Source organism: Xiphias gladius, chromosome 19 (assembly GCF_016859285.1).
Source record: "Xiphias gladius isolate SHS-SW01 ecotype Sanya breed wild chromosome 19, ASM1685928v1, whole genome shotgun sequence".
Taxonomy (NCBI): domain Eukaryota; kingdom Metazoa; phylum Chordata; class Actinopteri; order Istiophoriformes; family Xiphiidae; genus Xiphias; species Xiphias gladius.
This window is the reverse complement of record NC_053418.1, coordinates 26,447,698-26,469,403: the sequence shown is the minus strand read 5'-3', so window position 1 is coordinate 26,469,403 and position 21,706 is coordinate 26,447,698. Positions and strand designations below refer to the sequence as shown.

The window sequence follows — 21,706 nt, the reverse complement described above, 5'->3', positions numbered from 1 at the left end:
AAATATTGAAGAAATTATTATTATTTTAAATTTCATAATATACATTTTTATTTCAAAATGTCACTTTTTTTCATAATAGCACATTTACCAATAACACTTGTATGACTTTTTAGTTCATGACATCAGTTCTCATGACAGTGGTGTTGCCAATTCTGAACCAGGTATGAAGCTGCTGTAAATAAACACGGTACACAGAAACCAAAATCTCTTCATATTTATTGAGCTTAACAAGGCCGTCATGCTAACTCGCTAACTTCCCATGTTTCGCTGTGAGCTTGAAGTGAAGAGCCACTGTCGGCAGCGTTAGCTAACTCCTGTTGGTCAGAGCGACCACAGAGAAAGACTGTCTGTCTTTAAGCTCCCCACAGATTTGTTTGTCTCTCTCTGGGGAAAATCTTAAAAATCAAACTATTGCCATATTAACCCGCTAACTGCTCCCTTTAACACAGGCTCTCCACTTGAAACTGAGTAATAATCCAAGCCCCTAACCCAGCCTAGCTAGGTAGCCTGCTATAGGGGGGTAGTCTTTGTACAGTAAAGCTACATGAAGGGAGAGGTTAGTGTCTGTTTCCGTGTACTGTCTTTATTTACTGTCTTTGGTTGAGTCCGAATTCCCTTAACATTGTTGCTGTTCTAGCTATAAGGAGCTAGCTGGCTAAATCTGATAGCAGCTGTTGAGCTTGTTCGCTCAAGAGAGGCAGGAAGTGAAAGTGAAAGTTGAGGGGGAACTGACAACACCACTGCCACTGTCACTTCAGCCTATGAAATAAAAACAGTTTTGAAAGGGCATTAGGAAATACAAATGTATGTATGATGTATCTTCATAATAATGACTAATAATAATAATAACGTTTTCAATTATTTCACAAACGTCTTTTTTATGTATTAACGTTGAATACATTGGGGTTCCATACTTTACGGCAGGTCGCTTTATGTGTAGTTAATAAAGTACAACATGTACACGCACAACACATACAAAATGGTTGTCAGTGATTTGTATCAGATTATAAATGTAATTTTTTTCAATATCCCATTCATATGCTTTTGGTTATAATGAGATCTATACCAATACTGAAAACTGTTGCTGCATCTCAATGTGTTTGTGACCAAAGTTTTGACAACTTTATTGTTCCATTTAAAGAAACTGACATTTGTGTAACTGGCAATTAATTTTTACGTTATGTTCAAGGAGCAGTCATTTGCTCCTTTTGCTTGTGTGGCCTATAAAATTTCGTAGTTTCTTAACAGTACCCGAACGCAATAAATTATAACAATGCAACCAATGCACTTTGATAGATTGTTGTACCTACTGTTGCTCAAGCAAGTCTGTTTTGTTTAATACTGTACTGGAGTAACCAATCATAATCAAAACCAGGAACTGCATGCAAAGTTGTGAATATATTTTAAAATAGACTTTATATTAGGAAATGGTTGGCACTAATGTAAAGTATACAAAGCTAAGAATGCAGAACGTCCTTTGAGCTTCGAATCAGATCTCTTTGGAGTTCATGTTAAGGTTAGCGTGAGAGTGAATGTCAGTGAATTCACCCACAAGAATCATAAATGAGAGAGTGTGTCTTTCTGAGTGTGTATATCACCAGAGCTTCTGTCCTCTCAGTGTTTCCAGCCCCTACATTGTGGGGTTCACTCAGCAGTCTCAGAGTGCTGCTGTGTGCAGAGCCTTTTGCTGCATTTTTGTTCAGCCACTCTTTCTCCTTTAGTGTCAAGGATTAGTCTGACATCTCCTGACTCTCTGCCTTTCAAATGACGAGGACTCCTGCGGAAAAGCTGAGAGGGTGCTCACCATGTAAAGCCAATACTCACAAAGCTGATGCTCCTCATCCTTGCCCTCCGCCTATCTCAGCTGCTGTAAAAAATCCATGAGAAGTCCCCAGTGATCTTGCGGGTTTTGAGCGGAAGATTGTACCGTTTTAGAGGACTTTTGCTGTGGAGCAGCTGTTTGAAATAGTATGTCCACCTCAGTCAGGAGGCCCGGCATGGAAAAGCACATAGTGCTGTCAGCTTGATCTTTCAGGATCCCTTCTCTTCCTGTGTCCATTTCAGCAGGATTTGCAAAGGACTGATGCTGAAGCCAGCTGTCAATCTAGTGGCAAGGATGGGATGTTTTGAGACACACCCCTGCCAGTTAATACATCACAGACTTTATTTGACGTCACTTAACTCTTAAAAAAGAAGGGTTTCATATTCCCATTCAGTTGAGCTCTTTCCATGTACACTCTGTCACAACAGTGTAGTAATTTTGAAAAACTGGACGCAGCTTTCTATGTAGTTATTTGCAAAGCTTACTTCAGATTTTTGAAAACACTTTTAGCCCCCTTTGTTCTGGTGTAACAGCGCTAACATATAACTAAATTAAATTTCATGTAACTGAATAAGATTACCTGCTTTTCAAAAAGCAGACATTAATATGACTGCTTTTTACCCTGGTTTTGTCCTGGATTATAACAGACTTGTCCATCAGACCGTCTGTCCGTCCATCCATCTGTCCAAATTTTTGGTCCAGAGCAAGATATGTCATCAACTACTGGCCAGGCTACCCTGAAATTTAGCATGATCCCAAAAGGATTTCTGATGATCTCCATGACCCAATGCCATTGTCTGGTCAACAATTTCCATTGAATCAACATTTTAGTCAATATCAAGGTACAGTATCTCAACAAGAGTCTACAGCTATGGTTTTTGAGCTAAATGCTAACATTAACATGCTCAATATGACAATGTTAACATGCTGATGGTATGATGGCAGGCATTGCTTTCCATGGTCATCATCTTACCTTAGAGTGTTAGCATGCTAAAACATATTAATTAGCCCTAAATACAATGCTTAGGCTGATGGAAAGGTCATTAGTTTTGTAGGTATTTGGTCATAAACCAAACTATTGGCCAAACTGAAATTTTGACCCGATGATGGCACTACATGAAAAGTCAGTCATCAAGTGGGGAATGCATCACAAATTTCATGGCAATCCATCCTGCGCTTGTCGAGAAATTTCACTATGAAAGAAACATTTCGAAATCTAATTGTACCAAACAAAATGTCAGGGGAACATCACTGTGTTTAAAATACCTTATGGGATGAGAGGGGATGACTGACTGACCAACCAGAGTCCAGCACGGATGCAATTTTGCAAACCTGAGCTCGTCCTGCAGCTGCAAAGCTTGGTACTGGAACTGACCCATTACCCAGAATTATATCTAAATCAATTCCAGGCCCAACCCGTTAATATGAGTCCCGCAGCCCATCCTGTACTGTAATTCAACTCATGGGCAACACAGTCACTCACTTTAAAACTTATCCAGATTGTATTTTACGCAGGGCTTGAATGATGGCTGGTCAAAGGTAATTTGCATAATGTATATAATGTACTGTCTTCAGATGTGCAAAACACTCGCTCAGTCATCTCCCACTTCTTGTTGATGTAATGCAAAGTGACACAGAGATAACCATGATCTTGATGATGAAGCATTTAGTAGGCATTCACAAATATAAAAAAATAATGCTGGCTAAATAGGCTTGATAAAATTACGCTGGTTTATATGTTTTGCCCTTATGCTTTTGCTTTCACTTGTTTCCTGTTTTTTTTTTTCATTTTCATTTTTTGTTTATTTCAGGGAATAATGTGAATTAATATAAATATGTATTTTTTTCCATTAACCATACTTTTTGCAGGTTAGCCATCGAGTACCCACAGTTACCCGACCCAGTGCCACTACAACATGGTTAAAAACAGAAATTTTATGTAGATGTTCCTAGCCCCCAAAAGATGAATCCTAATAATTTTCATTTCCTCCTGACCTTTCCCTTTAGCACCTCCATCAGGCCAAAATTCCCCGTACATTCAAGCTCCCCACAGAGTGATCTCTTTCCCTTTTGAACACTTTGCTTCGTCTTTTATCACCCTCATGGCAAACTGTCAACTTTCTGAAAAAACAATTCAGCAACACTAGATGACTGACTGCAAGTAGAGCCTTCATCGGGCCCTTAATAATGATAAATCCCCCTGATGAAAGCCCTAGGCCGAAACATGTTGGTGAAACAAAGAAGATTCTTTCAGTTAGTAAGCTAGTGTTTACTTGTTTTTTCACATTTCGTCAATTGCTACTTGAGCACCTACTTGGCTATGCACACAAGAGAGACTGACAGAAATGCTTTTCTTGACCTCTTTGAGAACTGTCACAGTTGCTCCAACAGTTTTCAGATCTATTTTATTTTATTGTAGCCAAAAACCACATGACCTTGTAGATGGAGCATCTTAGACATTAGTGTCTAATGATACTGCAACAACTAGGGGTGGGGCAGGAGGGAGGTTGTGGACACACAAACGTCTTGCTTTTTGTCTATTGTATATTGCGCTGACTCACACCAGTCACAGACGTCTCCAGTCCTGTAATAGGTAAAATACGGTTTCTGATCAGCTGTGAAGGTTGTTTACCCCTACTTCAACATGTCAGCTGTAATGGAGCAAAAAAACCCAAAAACAAATCTCATAGTAAGGAGTGATTTGGTGATTGTACTGTGGGATGTAACAGACATTCATCCTCTAGGGCCCACTAGCGGAGCTTGTTTCCTAAAGAATACAGTGGGGTCTGGCCACTTTCCCATTAAGGGCAAAGTGGTCTCAGACTTTTGGAATCTGTTTTTGTTCAAAATGGTCCCCTGGCTCCCAGGGTTTGTCAGCCAGCCTGAGCTGACAGTACCGCCGGCATGTTCTCTGTGTCCCTGCGTGCAGATTGATACCCAGGGCATTTATCAGCTGCAGGTCCAGTGCACTGAGCCTCATGTTAAGTCAGGTGGAAACCTGCGACTGACACCTAATAGGGTGAGGGAGCATTTTAGAGACAGTGTTAAAATTAACCAGCATAATGAGGAAATAAGTGACTCATTGATGCCGCAGTCATTTCCTTCATTAAGGGTGATATTTATGAGCTTCCATCATGAGTGGAGCAGCCAATGCCATAGCTCCTGGTTTATGGAGCATGGATTGTCACCTTGTTCCAATTATCTGCTACCTTTGAATGTGCTGAATGTTTAAACATTAAGAGGAAAGGACATGGCGCATCATTAGTTGTTGTACAACGTGAAAAAAAAACGTGAAAGGAGAGCCTCGTCTGGGCTCGGAAGTGTCAGAATATTTTTATTCTTCATAGCAGCAATTAGCTGATTAGAGTAGGGATGCTCAGTGGCGAGGAAGGTGCTGGATGGAGGATTACATTCCCTAACCATTAAATGAGTTAGTGCTTTAAATAATGTTCGAGCAATGTTTCTCTATGGTCGAACAATTTGAGTGTTATTAGCTGGCTTCCACACAAATTTCTGAAAGCAATAAAAGCTGTTTCCCTGATTCGTAGTCAGCACTGGCATTCATGCTTCTGTTTCTGACATTCATTATTAGAAATTAACGGACTAAAGAAAAAAGAGATTTTTAATAAAACAAAATTGTCCATCAGAGTGGTTACTGGTGGAGCCTGTTTTTCAAATATACTGTAATCCTCTGAGGTTTGAAGGTCTTATATAAATAATAATAGTAGAAATTAACATATAAATCTGAAGTTTTTTTTGAAAGCTTAAAATGTGGATGTCATTGTAGAGATTTAGAATAGTCTCAGGGCTTTTGAACTCATTGAAAATAGTTGATTAGGTTATAGAATGTGATACACAGGGAAACATACTCTACAGACACCATATACAGAGGGGTGATACATTTATTTATATTTCTGAAGCTATCTGATATCTGACCAGCAGTTCTGACTGACAGAATATTTACTGGATGTGATTAATTCAACCAAAACCTGACTTTGCAGAAGAAGTCAAATTATCAAGTGAGACAGTGGGAAAAAAGAGGAAAAAAGTAAAACAAAACAAACAAACAAACAAAAAAACAGATTTACATACAGCAGATTTTTTTTTCTGTTTTTTTTTCCTGTTAATCATCTCATGGCCACTACAAGATCCTGTGAGGCTGTTATAATCCCGTAGGGCATTTCAATAACCCTTAAAGACATTTGCTGGTTTTCTCCAAATCTCTTTGGGTTTTGATTATTGATGAAAAAAAAAAAGAAAGTTGAAGACATCACCTTGGATTTTGGGAAATTGTGATAGACATTGCCACTATTTGACATTTTGTAGAGGAAAGAATGAATTGATTATCATAGAAAATAATTTTCTGATTAATTGATGATGAAAATAATCATTGCTTGTAGCCTACCAATATTGGTTGAGTTAACCAATAAAAGAAAGCTACAGTATGTTTCAGGTTTTGTTTTCCTAACACAGAGCGATTCAGCTGTTAAACATACTTATGCCTTATTAACTTAATTATAAATGTCAAACATGACTAATGTTGGTGATGCCATGATACAAGCAGAACACTTGACTAGAGCTGAATAAAACTAAAATATTGTCAACAAATTTGTGTATGTACTTGAGTACTACTCTGCATAGAAGCATATGCATTTATTATGTTTCTGCATGTATTTATTCATGTTTCTCCATTATTCTGTCACCCATCTATTGCCAGAGCTGAATCAAGACCTCTAAAATGTAAAAATCACATACAGTCAGTGATAACATAAAAAAAAAAAAAACCAGGGACCATTGTGTGAGTGCTATCTTCTTGGCTGCTGTCGTATTCAACCCCCTAAATCTTCATCCTTCCAGTTCACAGGGTTTTTTAAAAGTAAATTTAATTTTCAGTGTTTAGTTGAAACTGCATTAATGTCATTGTTTATCCACATAACTTCTAGGCACTGCAATTATACTGTATGTTTATATAGCAAAAATAAAATTCTACTTCCGGTGCTATAGTTACTGAAATAGTCAGATCCTAATATCTGCAGTAAAAAGATGAACGTGTGATATGCAGCTCATGTAAGAGCTGTGTGGCTTTCTAATTAATGTGTGCTCAGCAAGTTGCTCTTTAGGAAGAAAAACGCCTCCAACGTTTGCTGGAGACCAGCAATGATCTTTGAAAATAGTTTTTCACGGATACGTGTCGACAAGGCACTGGTTGCACCAGGTTAGACAAAGTACTTACACTCTTGGAAAATCCAACAGTGTGCCTAAAGATGAAAATAACTATATGCCATAATAATCTTTTCCTTGTAAAAAAAAAAATAAAACCCAAATAAGAAAAGAAAGAAAGAAAGGAAAGAGACTATTTGATTCAGAGGATGTACTGTAAATAAAAGTACTACAAAAGCCAGTAATGTTACAACATTTTTAGACATGTATGCAGCACAACTAAGATTCTTTTGTCTTTAGGGAATGAGGATCATTTTGGTTATGCTCGAGTTTTACTCTGATCTTGTGAATCTGAGGACGTAATTGTACATTCTGTATGACAGCGCTACATAAGCACAGGTGTTGTTCAGGTAGTGCACAACTCCTTCCAACAGGGAGACAGTGGATTGTTAGAAATCATCTCGTCCACCATTTACATCTCCTTATACGTTTATGTATAGGTCACTTTCACGCCTTACATTCGGTTCATTTGGTCTGGATCAAGAGAAAAAAATATTATCCCCACATTCACAAGGTGACGCGCATGCGTCTTAACATGGGTACATATGATTTTTTTGTGATATAGGCTATAACTGACTATATACAGTTTGTGATTAGCAGATGGATTTAATAATGTTTTCGCCTTTGAATTTATGTTAAAACCACATATCTACTCTCACACAGTCCTTAGGTTGGTTCCTTTATGCTTTCACACTGCAAGGTTTTGTTGTTTGCTTTTATTGTTTGTCCACAACAGAATTCAATTTACAGCTTTGACACCAACCCAAATGAAATGCACTAAACAGGAAAATGCACCCAACCAAACAGATTAGGTGTGAAAGCACTCTAGGTTTAGCTGGTAAGCAAATGTAGAAAATAACATCATATGTTAATTTTGTACCTAAATTAATCAAATAATAAAGCATGATTTGGTTTTAAACCCTGCGTTCAAGAATCGAAAACTTGAAGTCTAAACTGAATTTTAATTAAAGCTGTGTAGCTATCAACAGTCTGGGAGGAAATAAATAGTGGGAGTCAGAACTGAACATTTCTATTGGCCATTTCGCTCTTTTAAGACGGTCCCTAACGTCTGCTCCTCTTGTCTATTGTCAAGCCACACAAGTCATCCTGCTTTGGCTACTAGCAGTTCCTGTTCACACTGTACAGACACCAGTCACTGGATTGCTTTAATACTAAAGAAGCATGAAGAGCCAATGCACACCTTTTTTCTCTGATTTCTAAAAAAAATGTGTTCTAGCCTCATTTATCCTCAAATATCAATGATACCAATGATACCACTGATTGTGCATCTGTGTGTTTTTATTTAACTGAGTAATGACTTTGTGAATACGTAACGAGATATTTGTGTCAAATAGTGTCAATTGAGTATCAGGGGCAGTGATGAAAAAAATACTCAGATCTTCTATGGCCCATTTAGACATATATTACTGCATTATAATTATCGATGCACAAATGTTAAACTGAATTACTTTTATAGTGCTGGGAAGATTGTGAATTTCCCCCCAGGGATCAATAAAGTCTTATTTTAACCAAAAATAATACATCATTATTTATTTTTTGGTTATATTTTGTTTTGATAATCTGAATCTGAAAGGTAACTAATAAGTTATCAAATAAATGTAATGGAGGAAAAGTACAACATTTTCCTCTGAAATGTAGTGGACTACAAGTGTACCAAAGCAGAAAAAGGAAATACTATAGTACAAGTACTTCACAATTGTAATGAAGAACAGTACTTGAGTAAATTTACTTAGTTAAATTCCACCACTCAACAGTGGAGGAAAAAACCCAAATACGAGTCCATTATCTGTTCATATTTGAGTAATGTTTTTTTGTATTTGGTTACATTATTACTTTTCACCCATTTTTCCACCAAGTATTCAACACACAGAATGCAGGGTATAAAGGTGGTACAAATAGCTAAAGGAAATGCATGTGGTAACAATATGAAAAAGACTTTCCAACAGTGTGTAATGTCAGCATATTCTTTCCATTCATTCACCTTTCCTACCTGTTTGTTTTATGTGTGGCCTCTCTTTACACCTGCATCCATTCATTTACCCATTTAACAAGGACAACATTGATTGAGAGAGGTGGTGAGGCGGCCGATTCGATTTCAGGGAACAGAATTGGATTTGATGGTGGGGTATAATAGCTTTCATGGGCTTTTACAGCACTGAATAGCTTAGCTGGAGCTGCCTTGATGGGACTGAGGTGTAATTCTGAGAAGGATGCCGGGGATGGCAGGATCACAAACATCCTGTTTCTTATTGTCCAAGCCTGGTGGAGCTCTCTGTGCCCAGAGGACGTGATCACAGGACACCATGTGAGGCCGAGACCTACCGTCAAACAACAAAAAAATCCCTTACACAAAGTCATGCTTTCACAAACTCTCAGACTGGTGTTTCCAAAACTGTGCATTCGATCATTAGATTGATCCAGTGCCACAATGAACTGTAGTCATGAACTGGGCCAGGTTCTGACCAAGCTGAAAGGAAAAGGGTTAATCTGCTGTGAATTGTTGTTGAAGATGGTGGCTTGTTGGCAGCTGCACAAAGGCTGTTTTTGTTTTTTGTGTGGACCACAGTCCGGGCCTTGTGTTTGAGATAAGATGTATTCAGTCTCCACAGCCACAAATTGGGCAATCAGTCCCCTCTTAATTCCTCTCCACTTGGTTTGCTCTCATTTCATTCATCTGCAAATTGCTCTGAGGAGAACAGTTTTGCTTAAATTGGGGACGAATTGTACTTGTTGTATATGTTGCCTCTCTACGATATGTTACGATAGCTTGTGACGAATTGGGAATTCAAACCATTATAAACTGTGCATTAATTTTAAAATTGCAAGCAGTTTCTGTTGTTGCACTTGAAAGTGTTTTTCACTAAATTGTGTATCCAACTGAAAATGACTTGCCTCGTCTTTGTTCGGTTAGTCTACCTACTGTTCCTTTCAATATTGCTCTTAAACAGACATAGTGGGAAGATGAAGTAACTATGGTTTTGGTTTGCAGGTACCACGGGTGATGCCCAGCCTGACGCCCTACCTTCAGTGCAGGGCACCCTGCCGCACTTCATCCAGGAGCCGGAGGATGCCTACATTGTCAAGAGCAACCCCATCAAGCTGCACTGTCGAGCCACACCCGCCTTGCAGATCTTCTTCAAATGCAACGGAGAATGGGTGCACCAGAACGAGCACTTCTCCCAGGAGTATAAGGACCTCAACACCGGTAAGATAAAGCTGTGTGAACAGTTATTCCACTGGCTGAAATAACATTTGGGTTACATGTGACATAAGCAGGGGCAGATCGAAAGAAATGTTCATGGAGACTTTTAAGGGGTGGAAGAAATAAATAGATATGCTGGTTTAATTGCAAACAATCAAATATATGAACATTCACCTGGAAAAGCCCCTAAATGAAGATATTCACTCAAAAATATTACGGTATTGTGGCACATGAGTAAATTGTTCCATTTCCAAATCTTCAAACATTTTTCCAAATACCAAATAGCTTTTTTCATTTTTTTCATTGAACATAAGCCATACATACACACACACACACGCACACACCATATTCACCATATTGTGTCACTTATACTCAGCGAAGCCACACCTTTAGTGTTGCCACTGATCAAAGATATCCAGTATTTATCCAGTAATGCTGTTTAAACAGCACAAGTCCTTATCTCTGAGCTTCAGTTGAAAATGTGGAGAAAGTGCAAACTCTCACGCACTGAGCTTTGAATGAACTGTCACTGCACTGCTGACTAATGTAGCTCTTTGATTTTAGTGCTTTTTAAAACTGGGTGCTTTTGTATGTTGCACTTGGATGACTAATCTGAAATTTGAACATGTTTGTCTGCAGAATGAGAAACTTCAGATATGTTGATAGCTGCAGGCAATTTGCATTAAAAAACATTTAATCCGTCCCTCACACAGTCAAACTCTAGTTACTATTAAAAAAAACACACTTCAACAAAACAACCCCACTACTATCAATCTTCAGCTGTACTGTATTTATACTAGCAGGAGCTGCTCCCCGCTGCAGGGACAGCGAGCAGCAGCTGGGGGAAATCAACCCTGTGTCCTCTCACAGGACCTGTGAGTCCTGTGAGAGGACACACGGAGATGTTCATCATAGGTGAACAGTAAGTATTCCATCATTCCTTCAATGTGTGGTCTGCCGACTGCCGTTAAATGGACACAAAGTCACAAACAGCTCCTGTTAGGGGAGGGGTAGTACCCGGGAGTCTATGGGGAGCATCATCACTTGCTACATTCACTTGCACTCAGACATCGGGTTTCCCTCTTGTAAATTTCCTACCAGCCTTTTTAATTTATATATTTATATGTTTTTGAATTAGATTGTCCCAGAGTGGGTCTACAACCCCGGTAGATCCGCCCCTAGACATAAGCCTGTCCTTTGGAAAATGGAAAGTCAACCTGAGGATAGTTCTCTTTGTAAAATGCAGTATAATCAGTTGGGCATTTTCTTTGTCAAGAAATCAAAGGTGCTCTATGGAATTTTCATATAAATAATATTCATTTATTCATATATTCAATGTAACTCACGAGAACACATTGTGTATATCCTTGATGTCTAACAAACCTGCTGAATCCATTTCCTTCCTCATAAAACTTTTTGTAAAACAGATTTTTCTTAAAAGTCTGAAACCCAGATTATTGACATCCATTTTTGCTTGCTAGCAATCCTCCTCGTCCCTGCCTTTGTTGCTGCATGTTTGGCCACCACTTGTAGATCTGTAGGATTGTGTAAAGCCATTCACAAGGATGTGTATGGTGCCACACACGTACATATGCATGTGTGTCCTTGTGCATGTGTACCAGAAAAAAAGCCAGGACCCGAACATCAAAACAATACTTCATATAGTGCTACTGCTGTTCAAAATCTACCAATAATGCCTTTAAACACACCAACTTCTTTATTCCCACTTATCTCTGCAAACTCTCTCTAATCCCCCAAAAATGTGGATTCAGATCTTTAACATTTATCTTGAAGAAGCCCATGAATGGAAAGATACAGGGTATGCTGGAACTGCAGTTTCTGGTAAATTTGGAATCTGTCTCTCTGAGCCGTCACCCACGCACAGTTGTCATAGCAAAGGGTCAGTGGAAGAATATAGAAGATTTCAAAACTACTCCCTGAGTCTAAATGAGTCAAATATTCACCTTATCACGTACTGGAATACAGCTTGGATGAAGGTGGGTGAAGATTTGTCTTAGAGCAACACTGATGACTCTGACTTTGGTTAAAAGAAAAAAAAAAAAGGTTTCTCTGCTTCTTGCTTATTAATTCAAGAAACCAACCGATATGATATACTTGATACTGTGATCAGTGTTTCAGCTTTATGATGCACACGGTATAGTAATGTTCTTATATAAGGAAACATAATACGTATACCGTACAATTATCCGTTTTGGAAACCTGAAAATAGAATACCTTTGAGTATTTGCACATAGTGCTTCAAAGATATTCAGATGGGTTTCAGAACTCGTGAAGGACCTTTTTCATTAAATTTGTCATTTTATTAATTATCAATGAATTTTAAAATGTTAATGAAGAGAAAAATTGTTGTTAGTTACGGATCTGTCTCAGTTTCTTCACTTGAAGCCAATTAGGAAACATGTTTCTATTCCTTCTGTATTGAGAAATTGTTTTCTCTTTTAACACAGACTTTCAACAACAAGGTGAGAATTTAGCAATTTTAATTTAGCAGCAAAATACAATAGCATTTGCAGCAGGCAAGTGTCATTTAACGAAACAGTATCCTTGGAGAGTGTTTGGCCACAGGCTTTCACTCTGTATTTGACAGAAAGATTTTGTTCTCTCACTGAAAGCACAGGAAAATCTTTCATCATGCATTAATGCAGGATATCATTCGGCTTGTAGATGGTCTTGAGTCTTCAACAAACAGACCAACAGACCTCAGTAAGAATATCAGTGTGGCCTCAGATGGTTTAAGCCTAAAAGCCAACAAAGGCAGAGCAGCTCCAGTAATCATAGCTGGGTCAAGCAATATGTGCAGTATGTGCTTATTTTAAGCTCCTTGCAGTGCTAGATGGATAGGGTTATACTGTACCACATCAGCACAATTTCAGCTGGTTTCTCATCAGTCATCCCTCACACAAATGCATAGGATGATCCTCAGATGCTTTTCTGTTATGATTAAATATACTCTGAAATAGTGTTACACCCCCTCCCTGACTGCAGCTAAATAGAAACTAGTAAAACTGCAAGTTTGTAGCGCATTTGATTATTGAGTTATTAAATTGTGTTTTTAATTAATATTTAGTTTAAGGGCAGCTACCTCATTGTTCTTCACCAGTGAGTAGAGGGTCACCCTGACTTAAAGGGGTTAGCCCGGAAGAATTTCATTAGTGAGTGGAGAGTTTCATTGAACACAGGGAGCATAAAAATGAAAAAAATTATGATACTGAGACACTTATAAGCCAAATATTGATGCTGGTTTTTTAAGTCAAAAGTCCACTTTGGCACCAATGGTTATATATCAAACTGCACTCATCAGGTTTAAAATCCCTTAAAACTGGGATTTTAAATTTATATATTTCTTTATAACATTTAAGATTCATGACTAAATAAGTAATGATTACAGTTAAACTTCGGGATAAAAAGAGAAAAAAAAAAAGTTTAATAATTTATTGGGATTTTAAAACGCAAACTCTAGCAACATTACAAAGCAACCCAAAAACTGTCATCATAATCAACCCTTTCTCTGAGAAACTGTGTTTCTTTTCAACTACACTGCAAAAGCAAATATGTTTTATAAGAAAGATAATCTGGATTATGTTCAGAAGCAACGAATTTTTTAATCAATGAAGCGCTACATTTATTAACTGCAGAGAATTGCCAGCTGGTGGTTGGGATAGATGGCGGGTATACAAAGTGACTGCGACACCAGAGACCTAGTTTCGCATCCGAGTCCTGTCAGTGGTTTAGGCAACAAAAGCACTTTAGTTAAGGTTAGGAGAAGATTGTCGTTTTGGTTATATTTAAATAAACACTTTGTGTCTGAAGTCACTGTGAACGTTTTTTTTGTAATGGAAGATCGCATATTTTGGTGGAAAACAAATACGTTGTCTGTGAACATTTTTCTGATGCGTGCAGTGTCAACATTTTTGTGACTTTCCAAATAAGTAAATTAACAACCTCCTCATTATGTTAATAGAAAACCCAATCCAGATGCAGTTTCCTACAAAAACTATTTGCTGTTGCAGTTTAGTTGTGTAGAAATGTAATTTAGAGGATACAATGCTAAACTCGGATTGGTGCATAAAAATTTGTCAGAACACCTTTATCCAATTGAGCCTCACCCACTTCACAACAGTGAACAGACCACACTCAAAATGGCACAGACAGAAATCTCTCTGGTGAAATACCCCAGACTTTTCTAACTTTAACGTTAAGAATCTCATCTTTCGTGGTAAGTGGCAAAAATGTTTTCATATCATTTCTTTAAATCCGTGGTTCCTAACTGGTAGTTTGAAGTCCAAAATTCAAGACTGTCCTGCCAAAAGATCCTAAATTCTAAAGCAATTCTAAATGAGTGGAGTACCCCTTCAAAATTAGTTTTTTTGCATTAATAGAGTTAGTATGGCTTGAGCATGACTTTTCCTCTTTTTATATTTCTCAGCAGAGCACCTGCTTCACTGGCCTGTTGTTACTGTGCTACTAAAATTAAAGGGAAGCCTCAATAAATCTCCTTCTGCTCTAAATGCTGTTGTGGGGATTTTAATAATGTTTTGTCATCTTAAATTCAATTCACTCCAATTCAATTTTATTTATATAGCGTCAAATCATAACAGAGGTTATCTCGGGGCACTTTTCATATAGAGCAGGTCTAGACCTTACTCTTTATAACAATAATTACAGAGACTCAACGTTCCCCCACGACCAAGTACTCTGCAACAGTGGCAAAGAAAAGCTCCCTTTAACAAGTAGAAACCTTGAACAGAACCCGGCTCATGGTGGGTGGCTGTCTGCCTCGACCAGCTGGGTTGAGAGATATAGAGAAAGTGAGAGAGAGAGAGAGAGAGAGGGAGGGTGAGAGAAAGGGATAGCACGAGGAAAGAGAACATAGCACAATGCAGCTTCCGCATAGAGATGTATACTATAATAATGGGCTTAATAATAAAACTATTAATTTTCATAAAAAGGCTAATAATAATAATAACAATAATAATAGCAACTGTGGGTATTGGGCAGGATCATGGGGGCAGTAGGTGGTTTGCAGTCACAGATCAAGACTCTGCAGCACCAGGGGCAGAAGTGCCTGCAAAAATTGACAGTAATGTGAGAGAAGAGAGACGAGGAAGCACAAAACTACAGGAGAGAGAAGAAGTCAAGTTAGTAACAGGCACTGATGGGATATGAATGTTTATGGATGGAGAGGGAGAGGAGAAGAGAGGAGCTTGGTGCATCATGGGAAGTCCCCCAGCAGTCTAGGCCTATAGCAGCATAATTAGGTGGTGGTTCAAGCCAAGCCTGAGCCAGCCCTAACTGTAAACTTTATCAAAAAGGAAGGTTTTAAGCCTCCTCTTAAACGTGGAAAGGGTGTCTCCCTCCTGGACCCAAACTGGAAGATGTTGTTCACAACAGAGGAGCCTGATAACTGAAGGATCTGCCTCCTATTCTACTTTTGAAGACTAGGAACCACTAGTAAGCCTGCATCCTGGGATCGCAGTGTTCTAGTGGGGTAATAGGTACTATGAGCTCTTTCAGATATGATGGTGCCTGACTATTAAGGGCTTTTTAGGTGAGGAGGAAGATTTTGAATTCTCTTCCGGATTTTACAGGGAGCCAATGTACTGAGGATAACACAGGAGAAATATGATCTATTTTCCTAGTTCCTGTCAAAACTTCTGCTGCAGCATTCTGGATCAGCTTGACAGTATTTAGAGACTTGTTGGCACAGCCTGATAATAAGGAATTGCAATAATCCAGCCAAGAAGTAACAAAAGCATGGACTATTTTTTTCTGCATCTTTTTGAGAAAAGATGTGCCTGATTTTTGCAATGCTAAGTAGGTGAAAAAAAGGCAGCCCTTGAAGTTTGTTATATGTGAGAGTTAAAGGACACATCCTGATCAAAGTTCAGTGGTGCTGGAGGCCAGGGCAATGACATCTAGAGTAACTATATTAGTAGATAATGTGTTTCTGAGGTGTTGGGGGCCAAGTACAATAACTTCAGTTTTGTCAGAGTTTAAAAGCAGAAAGTTGCTGGTCATCCAGGCCTTTATGTATTTAATACATACTTCAAGTTCAGCCAACTGACTGGTTTCACCAGGCTTCATTGACAAGTACAGTTGGGTATCATCTGCAAAAAATTGAAGTTTGTGGAGTGTTTCCTAATAGTATTGCCTAAAAGAAGTTTATATATAAGGTGAATAGAAGGGTTCCAAGCACAGAACCTTGTGGAACTCTGTGACTAACTTTTGCGTATATGGAGGATTTATTGTTAACGTGTACAAACTGATATTGATCTGATAAATAGAACTCAAACCAGCTTAAAGCAGTTCTTTTAATGCTAGTTAAAAGTTCCATCCTCTGTAATAAGATATGATAGTCAGTAGTGTCAAATGCAGGACTAAGATCTAACAAGACGAGTACAGAGACAAGTCCTTTGTCCGATGCAATAAGAAGATCATTTGTAACTTTCAACAGTGCTTTCTCTGCGCTATGATGCACTCTAAATCCTGACTGGAAATACTCAAAATAAGCTACTGATATGTAGAAAGTCCTACAACAGATTGGTGACAGCCAATCAGTTGTGTGACTTTCTCAAGGATCTTAGAGAGAAAGGGAAGGTTAGATATAGGTCTATAGTTGGCTAAGACTCCTGGATCAAGAACAGGCTTTTTAAGAAGAGGTTTAATTACAGCTACTTTAAAGAACTGTGAAACATAACCTGTTAATAAAGACAGATTGATCATATCTAATAAAGAGGTGCTAACTAAGGGTAAACCTTCCTTAAGCAGTCTAGTTGGGATGAGGTCTAAGAGACAGGTTGATGATTTAGATGAAGAAATTATTAAAGTTAGTTAGCAAAGGTTTTCTAAATATATATCAGGTTTTACAGCTGTTTCTAAGGTTGCTTTGTTTGAGGATTAATTGGTGCTTCTTGAGGGCAGGAGGTGATGAATTCTGTCTCTTAGAGTTTGAATTTCATTATTAAAGAAGCTCATGAAATCATTAATACTGAGAGCTATATGAATACATGGATCAATAGAGCTATGAATCTGTCAGCGTGGATAAAGTGCTGAAAGGAAACCTAAGGCTGTTTTTATTTTCCTCTCTTAAAGATGAGTAATAGGTTGCTCTGGCATTACAGAGGGCTTTCCTGTATTTTTTAAGACTATCTTGCCAGGCTAAGCAGGATTCTTTCAGTTTGGTCGAATGCCATTTCCAAAATTGTGGATATGGTGTTCCACCAAACTGCTGGAAAGCCATGTCCATATTTAAATTGCACTTCCTTGTTGCAGTTTTTTTTAATTCACTGTTTATTTTTGTTTTTATGTTCAGATATTAAAATGAGTGGGCATTAAGTAATTCTATGTTTGGACCATGGCATGGCTAATCACTGAGGGGATACGTGGCCACTCAGACTAGATCTGCTAGAAATCTTAAAACAATGTGTGAATACTATTTCTACAAGTTCTGCAACTAATACATGTTCAACTAATGCTGATATGCGTTTCGGGTCTAGGTTATGATTTGAAGTCTGAGGGAAGCAGTGGTGTGCCATCCCAATTAAGTCCCATTAGTATTTGTTAGGTGGAAACATGTTGATTAGAGGACCTGACTGAGGCCTCCTGAAGGGATTTCTGGCAAGCAACAAAGCCAATGTGACACCTCGGCTGGAAGACACTGTGATTAGAGGCTGTGAGAAAGCCGTCTTTCTTGTATTCATGAAGGTCCCTCCACAGGAAGGAGGCTTTAATTACTTCTGGAAGTTCATTATAGTGGGATTGCTGTGCTGTGAAATTGTTGTGAGCTTTATAATGGCAAAATGAAACTTGGAGCTTCAATTATTTGCGGTTCTGTGTGCAGATGAAAAGTACAAGGGAAAGTTCACTTGGTGGTATTCGCCAATTCACTTCATATGCCACATCAACATCCAGCATCCAGCAGGAGTGAAGCTGATCAGTGGATTTGACAAGTAAGAGTGAGAAACTCAAAATCCAAAAGCTTGCTCTGCCTTAAGGCTTCAACATGCGGCTTCTGCGTTAACAAACCATCAAAGTAAAATCTGAAATTTTTAATTGCAGAATTAAAGTGCGACTTTGGAACCTTTAAAAATGAGAAAATTAAACATTTTACTCTCACAGTTGAAAAGTTGAATTCGTAAGCAGTAAAACACACCCTTGCTCTATTCAGTACACTCAGGAATGTTGCTGCTACAGCTTTACTTGGTCTGGTATGACCATTAGCTTATGGTGGCTAATGTTATCCATTGCTAGCAAACTTTAGATAGACACATCATTGCTGTGTAATTGACATTACTAAGTACAAGTGTCCTCTGCTTGTTTCAGCATGTCACAGATAAACATTTCAATGGTTTTATCTAAAAATAAACACATCATTTTTCTTAAAGAAACATTTTGTAATTACTTTTGATTTCTAATTGCACTAATTTTAGAAAAATCCATGTTTCAAATAGTTAAATCTAGGTAAAATTGCTAAATTTAAAAACTTTAAAGCAGCAACTGGGGGGCAGGGAAACAAGCTGTAAACACAACATTGAAATATGCAGTGATGGTATTAGCAGTTGCCTAGTTTCACAATACATATACTCTTTTACACCATTGTAAATATAAATTTATTGATTCAAGCAGTTTTAAGCTCTTCAGTATTCAACCTCAAACCTGATCTTTCTCCTGTGATGATATCTTTTTGGCTATCTTTGTGTCAATACTGTAATCATTTTTACAACATAGGGGAAATACTTGCCAGTCTGTGAATGGTCTCTAATGGTCTGATATAGAGTCACATTTAACATGTTTTGGCAAGAAAAGCACATGTCTAACAACTTTAATAATGACTGCATTCCATTTAGGTTTACCAGTCCCAAGGCCCCGGTGTTTTGCATGCTGACCTCCCCGTCATAGTTTACTGTAACACTGGATGGGACTGAGCCATCGTTAATGTTATTAGTTACACCTGTGCTTCTCCTGCTATGATGACTAAAAATGTTCCATGAAAAAGGCCTATTGTTGGATGAAAGAGCTTTAATATCATTATTATTGGATTATTGTCGTGCATGTAAATAAAGCCAATACAGAATGGGACAAAACACTAAACCATGACAAAGGGACAACACTGAGTGCTGCAAAATATTCACTGTTTTGCCTTTGTTGAAAATGAAGACATGTTTAAACAAAGCATACACGTTTAGATAAAGTGATAGATACCAATTTAGGTATGAATAGAATAGCTATTACTATGCCTCAGTCTTTTAAAAAATGAATTCAAAACATTTTCAGGACACAACATGGGGAGATAGAAGCTAGCCTGAGGGTGGGACTTTTCTTTTTAAATGACCACAGGCATTGCTGTTGGTGTGCACACAGCAACAACTGCCTGTTACTTTATCCTGAGGCTAGATGCTGATTGAAAATATACTGTATAGCTCCCAGAAGTTAAAGGGGCTGGGGTGTAAACCTGACCAGGAAGGAAGGCAGGACTAAAACTATGAAGAAGTATAATTTAGCTTGAAAACCATGTGATAGGAAGCTGCTTATGGTACTTAGTGTTTTCAATTACAATATGTAATGTCAAGCACAAAAACACAGTGTACAGGTCTTTTACATAAGTGGAATAGTTACAAGGATATTAATTACCACCATTATCATCTTGCCTATTGAACAGCTGTTCTACTGATGCATAGGATAAATATAAACCAATGGTATAGCTTGTTGTGACAGAGTTTATCAGAGAGGCCCCAGAGAGTGGGATTCAGGGTCCCCAGAGAGTTTCAGGGGAATACTTTAAAGAGCAACTTAATACACCCTGAAAATTGTGTCTTTCCTCGCCTCCAGTGCTATAATTTTTCACCATGCTCAGTGATGTACACATGTACACCATTACACCGTGACATCACTATTTTGGCACTAGGCTCAAGTTTAATTCACTGGAATTACCCCAAATGCAGTCTCCCTACTAATAGTTATAGCCCGTTAGAGGGACACCATATAGAGGAATTTAGGGTGCCAAGAGGTCCTTAGGGTTGCGTCAAAGGAATAATTTGAAGCCCCTATGTGCAGGTTATTTACACCAAATATATTAGGGCAGTCCCTTGAAACTGGATGAGTCAATACATCAGTCGAGAAGACCCCAAGTCGACTTTTGTGTGTCAACTCACTGCATTATTTATTTATTTATTTTGGCCACTGGACAACAGTGTAAGCTGTAAACTATGCAAACCGAGTCTTGTCTTAAAATGACTGAAACACAACACTTATTATGATGGAAATCGACGGTTGATGGAAATGGAGGGCAGCAAAGCCTAAGGCAGGGCAGCGCAACTCGTTTCTGTTGGCTGCTCTGCCATCAGCATGAAAAGCATAAAGCATGAACCAACAAACCGCAAGTATCCGGCCATACAATATACCGAAGATGACAACGCTTTAATCACCAATCCATAGGAGATTAGGGTGGAAATGGTGTGAGTTATTATCTGCTAGAGTATCCTTTTTGGTACTATCATTGGTGGCACTATAGTCACAATGCAGTTTAATTCACTGGGTTTATTTTACTTAAAAACAATAATAGTTTTCCCCACTAATATTACTTGTTAGAAAGGCCCTATAATCTGGTATTTAAGGTCAGTTGAGGTGGAGGTCCTTGAGGTGACTTTAGGGGACTGTAACTATGTAACTATGGGAAACGTGAATAATTTAAAGCCCCCGTGTATTTTTTATGGGACTATAGAATCTTTTAAATTATTCTCATGCTATAAGTTTTTCTTTAGCTTATCCCAGTGAAGGTTAGTGCAACCTAGTGGTTATCTCCCTTACCTAGAGTGTAGAACGTATAATTCAAAGCTCTATGGACTAATGTGTGTAGCATGACAATTTGAGAACCACATCCATCGTATCATTGGTGAGTAGAATCTAAACTTTGACTAGTAATGCAGATTAATTTCCTCTTCCATCACTTACAGTCTTTGCAGATCATTTTTAAAAGGTAAATTTGATGCAAATTTCATAATCATTAACTCAATCAGCTCGTTCATCAGTGTTCTCACATCAGTAATTGCCTGCTGCCATTGCAGTTCTTTACTGACTGACAGCCCACATGCCTCTTCTTTCCTTAACCTGTTTCACTATCCATTCCACTCCAATATCTCCCATTACCATTTAAGGGAGTTGAAAAATAACAAGCCATTTTACCTCAGCTTACTCTGTCTCTGTGCACTGACTGGTTACCTCTCACTACAATCAACACACTTAACTGCCCGTGGCATTACCAGGCTAAGTGAAATCTCCTTGCTATCTACTGGCCCATGTGGATTGGCAATTAGAAGAGCCTGAGGATGTCCTCACCATAGCCCCTGGCATAGGCCGGCCTTATATCAGTAGTAAACGCAAAACCACAGATAAGGGTGGTCTTAACAGAAAAGCTTTGTCCT

The 21,706-nt window shown here is 38.3% G+C and overlaps 1 protein-coding gene across 1 annotated transcript in view; it reads left to right on the top strand.

Moving 5' to 3' along the window:
- Positions 1-4,670: 4,670 nt before the first annotated feature.
- unc5db (unc-5 netrin receptor Db) overlaps positions 4,671-21,706 on the top strand; it is a 107,107-nt gene continuing 90,071 nt past the window's right edge. The window contains exons 1-2 of the mRNA XM_040154839.1: positions 4,671-4,812; positions 10,053-10,268. Coding sequence (XP_040010773.1) covers positions 4,671-4,812; positions 10,053-10,268 — 358 coding nt within the window. The remainder of the gene's footprint in view (positions 4,813-10,052; positions 10,269-21,706) is intronic.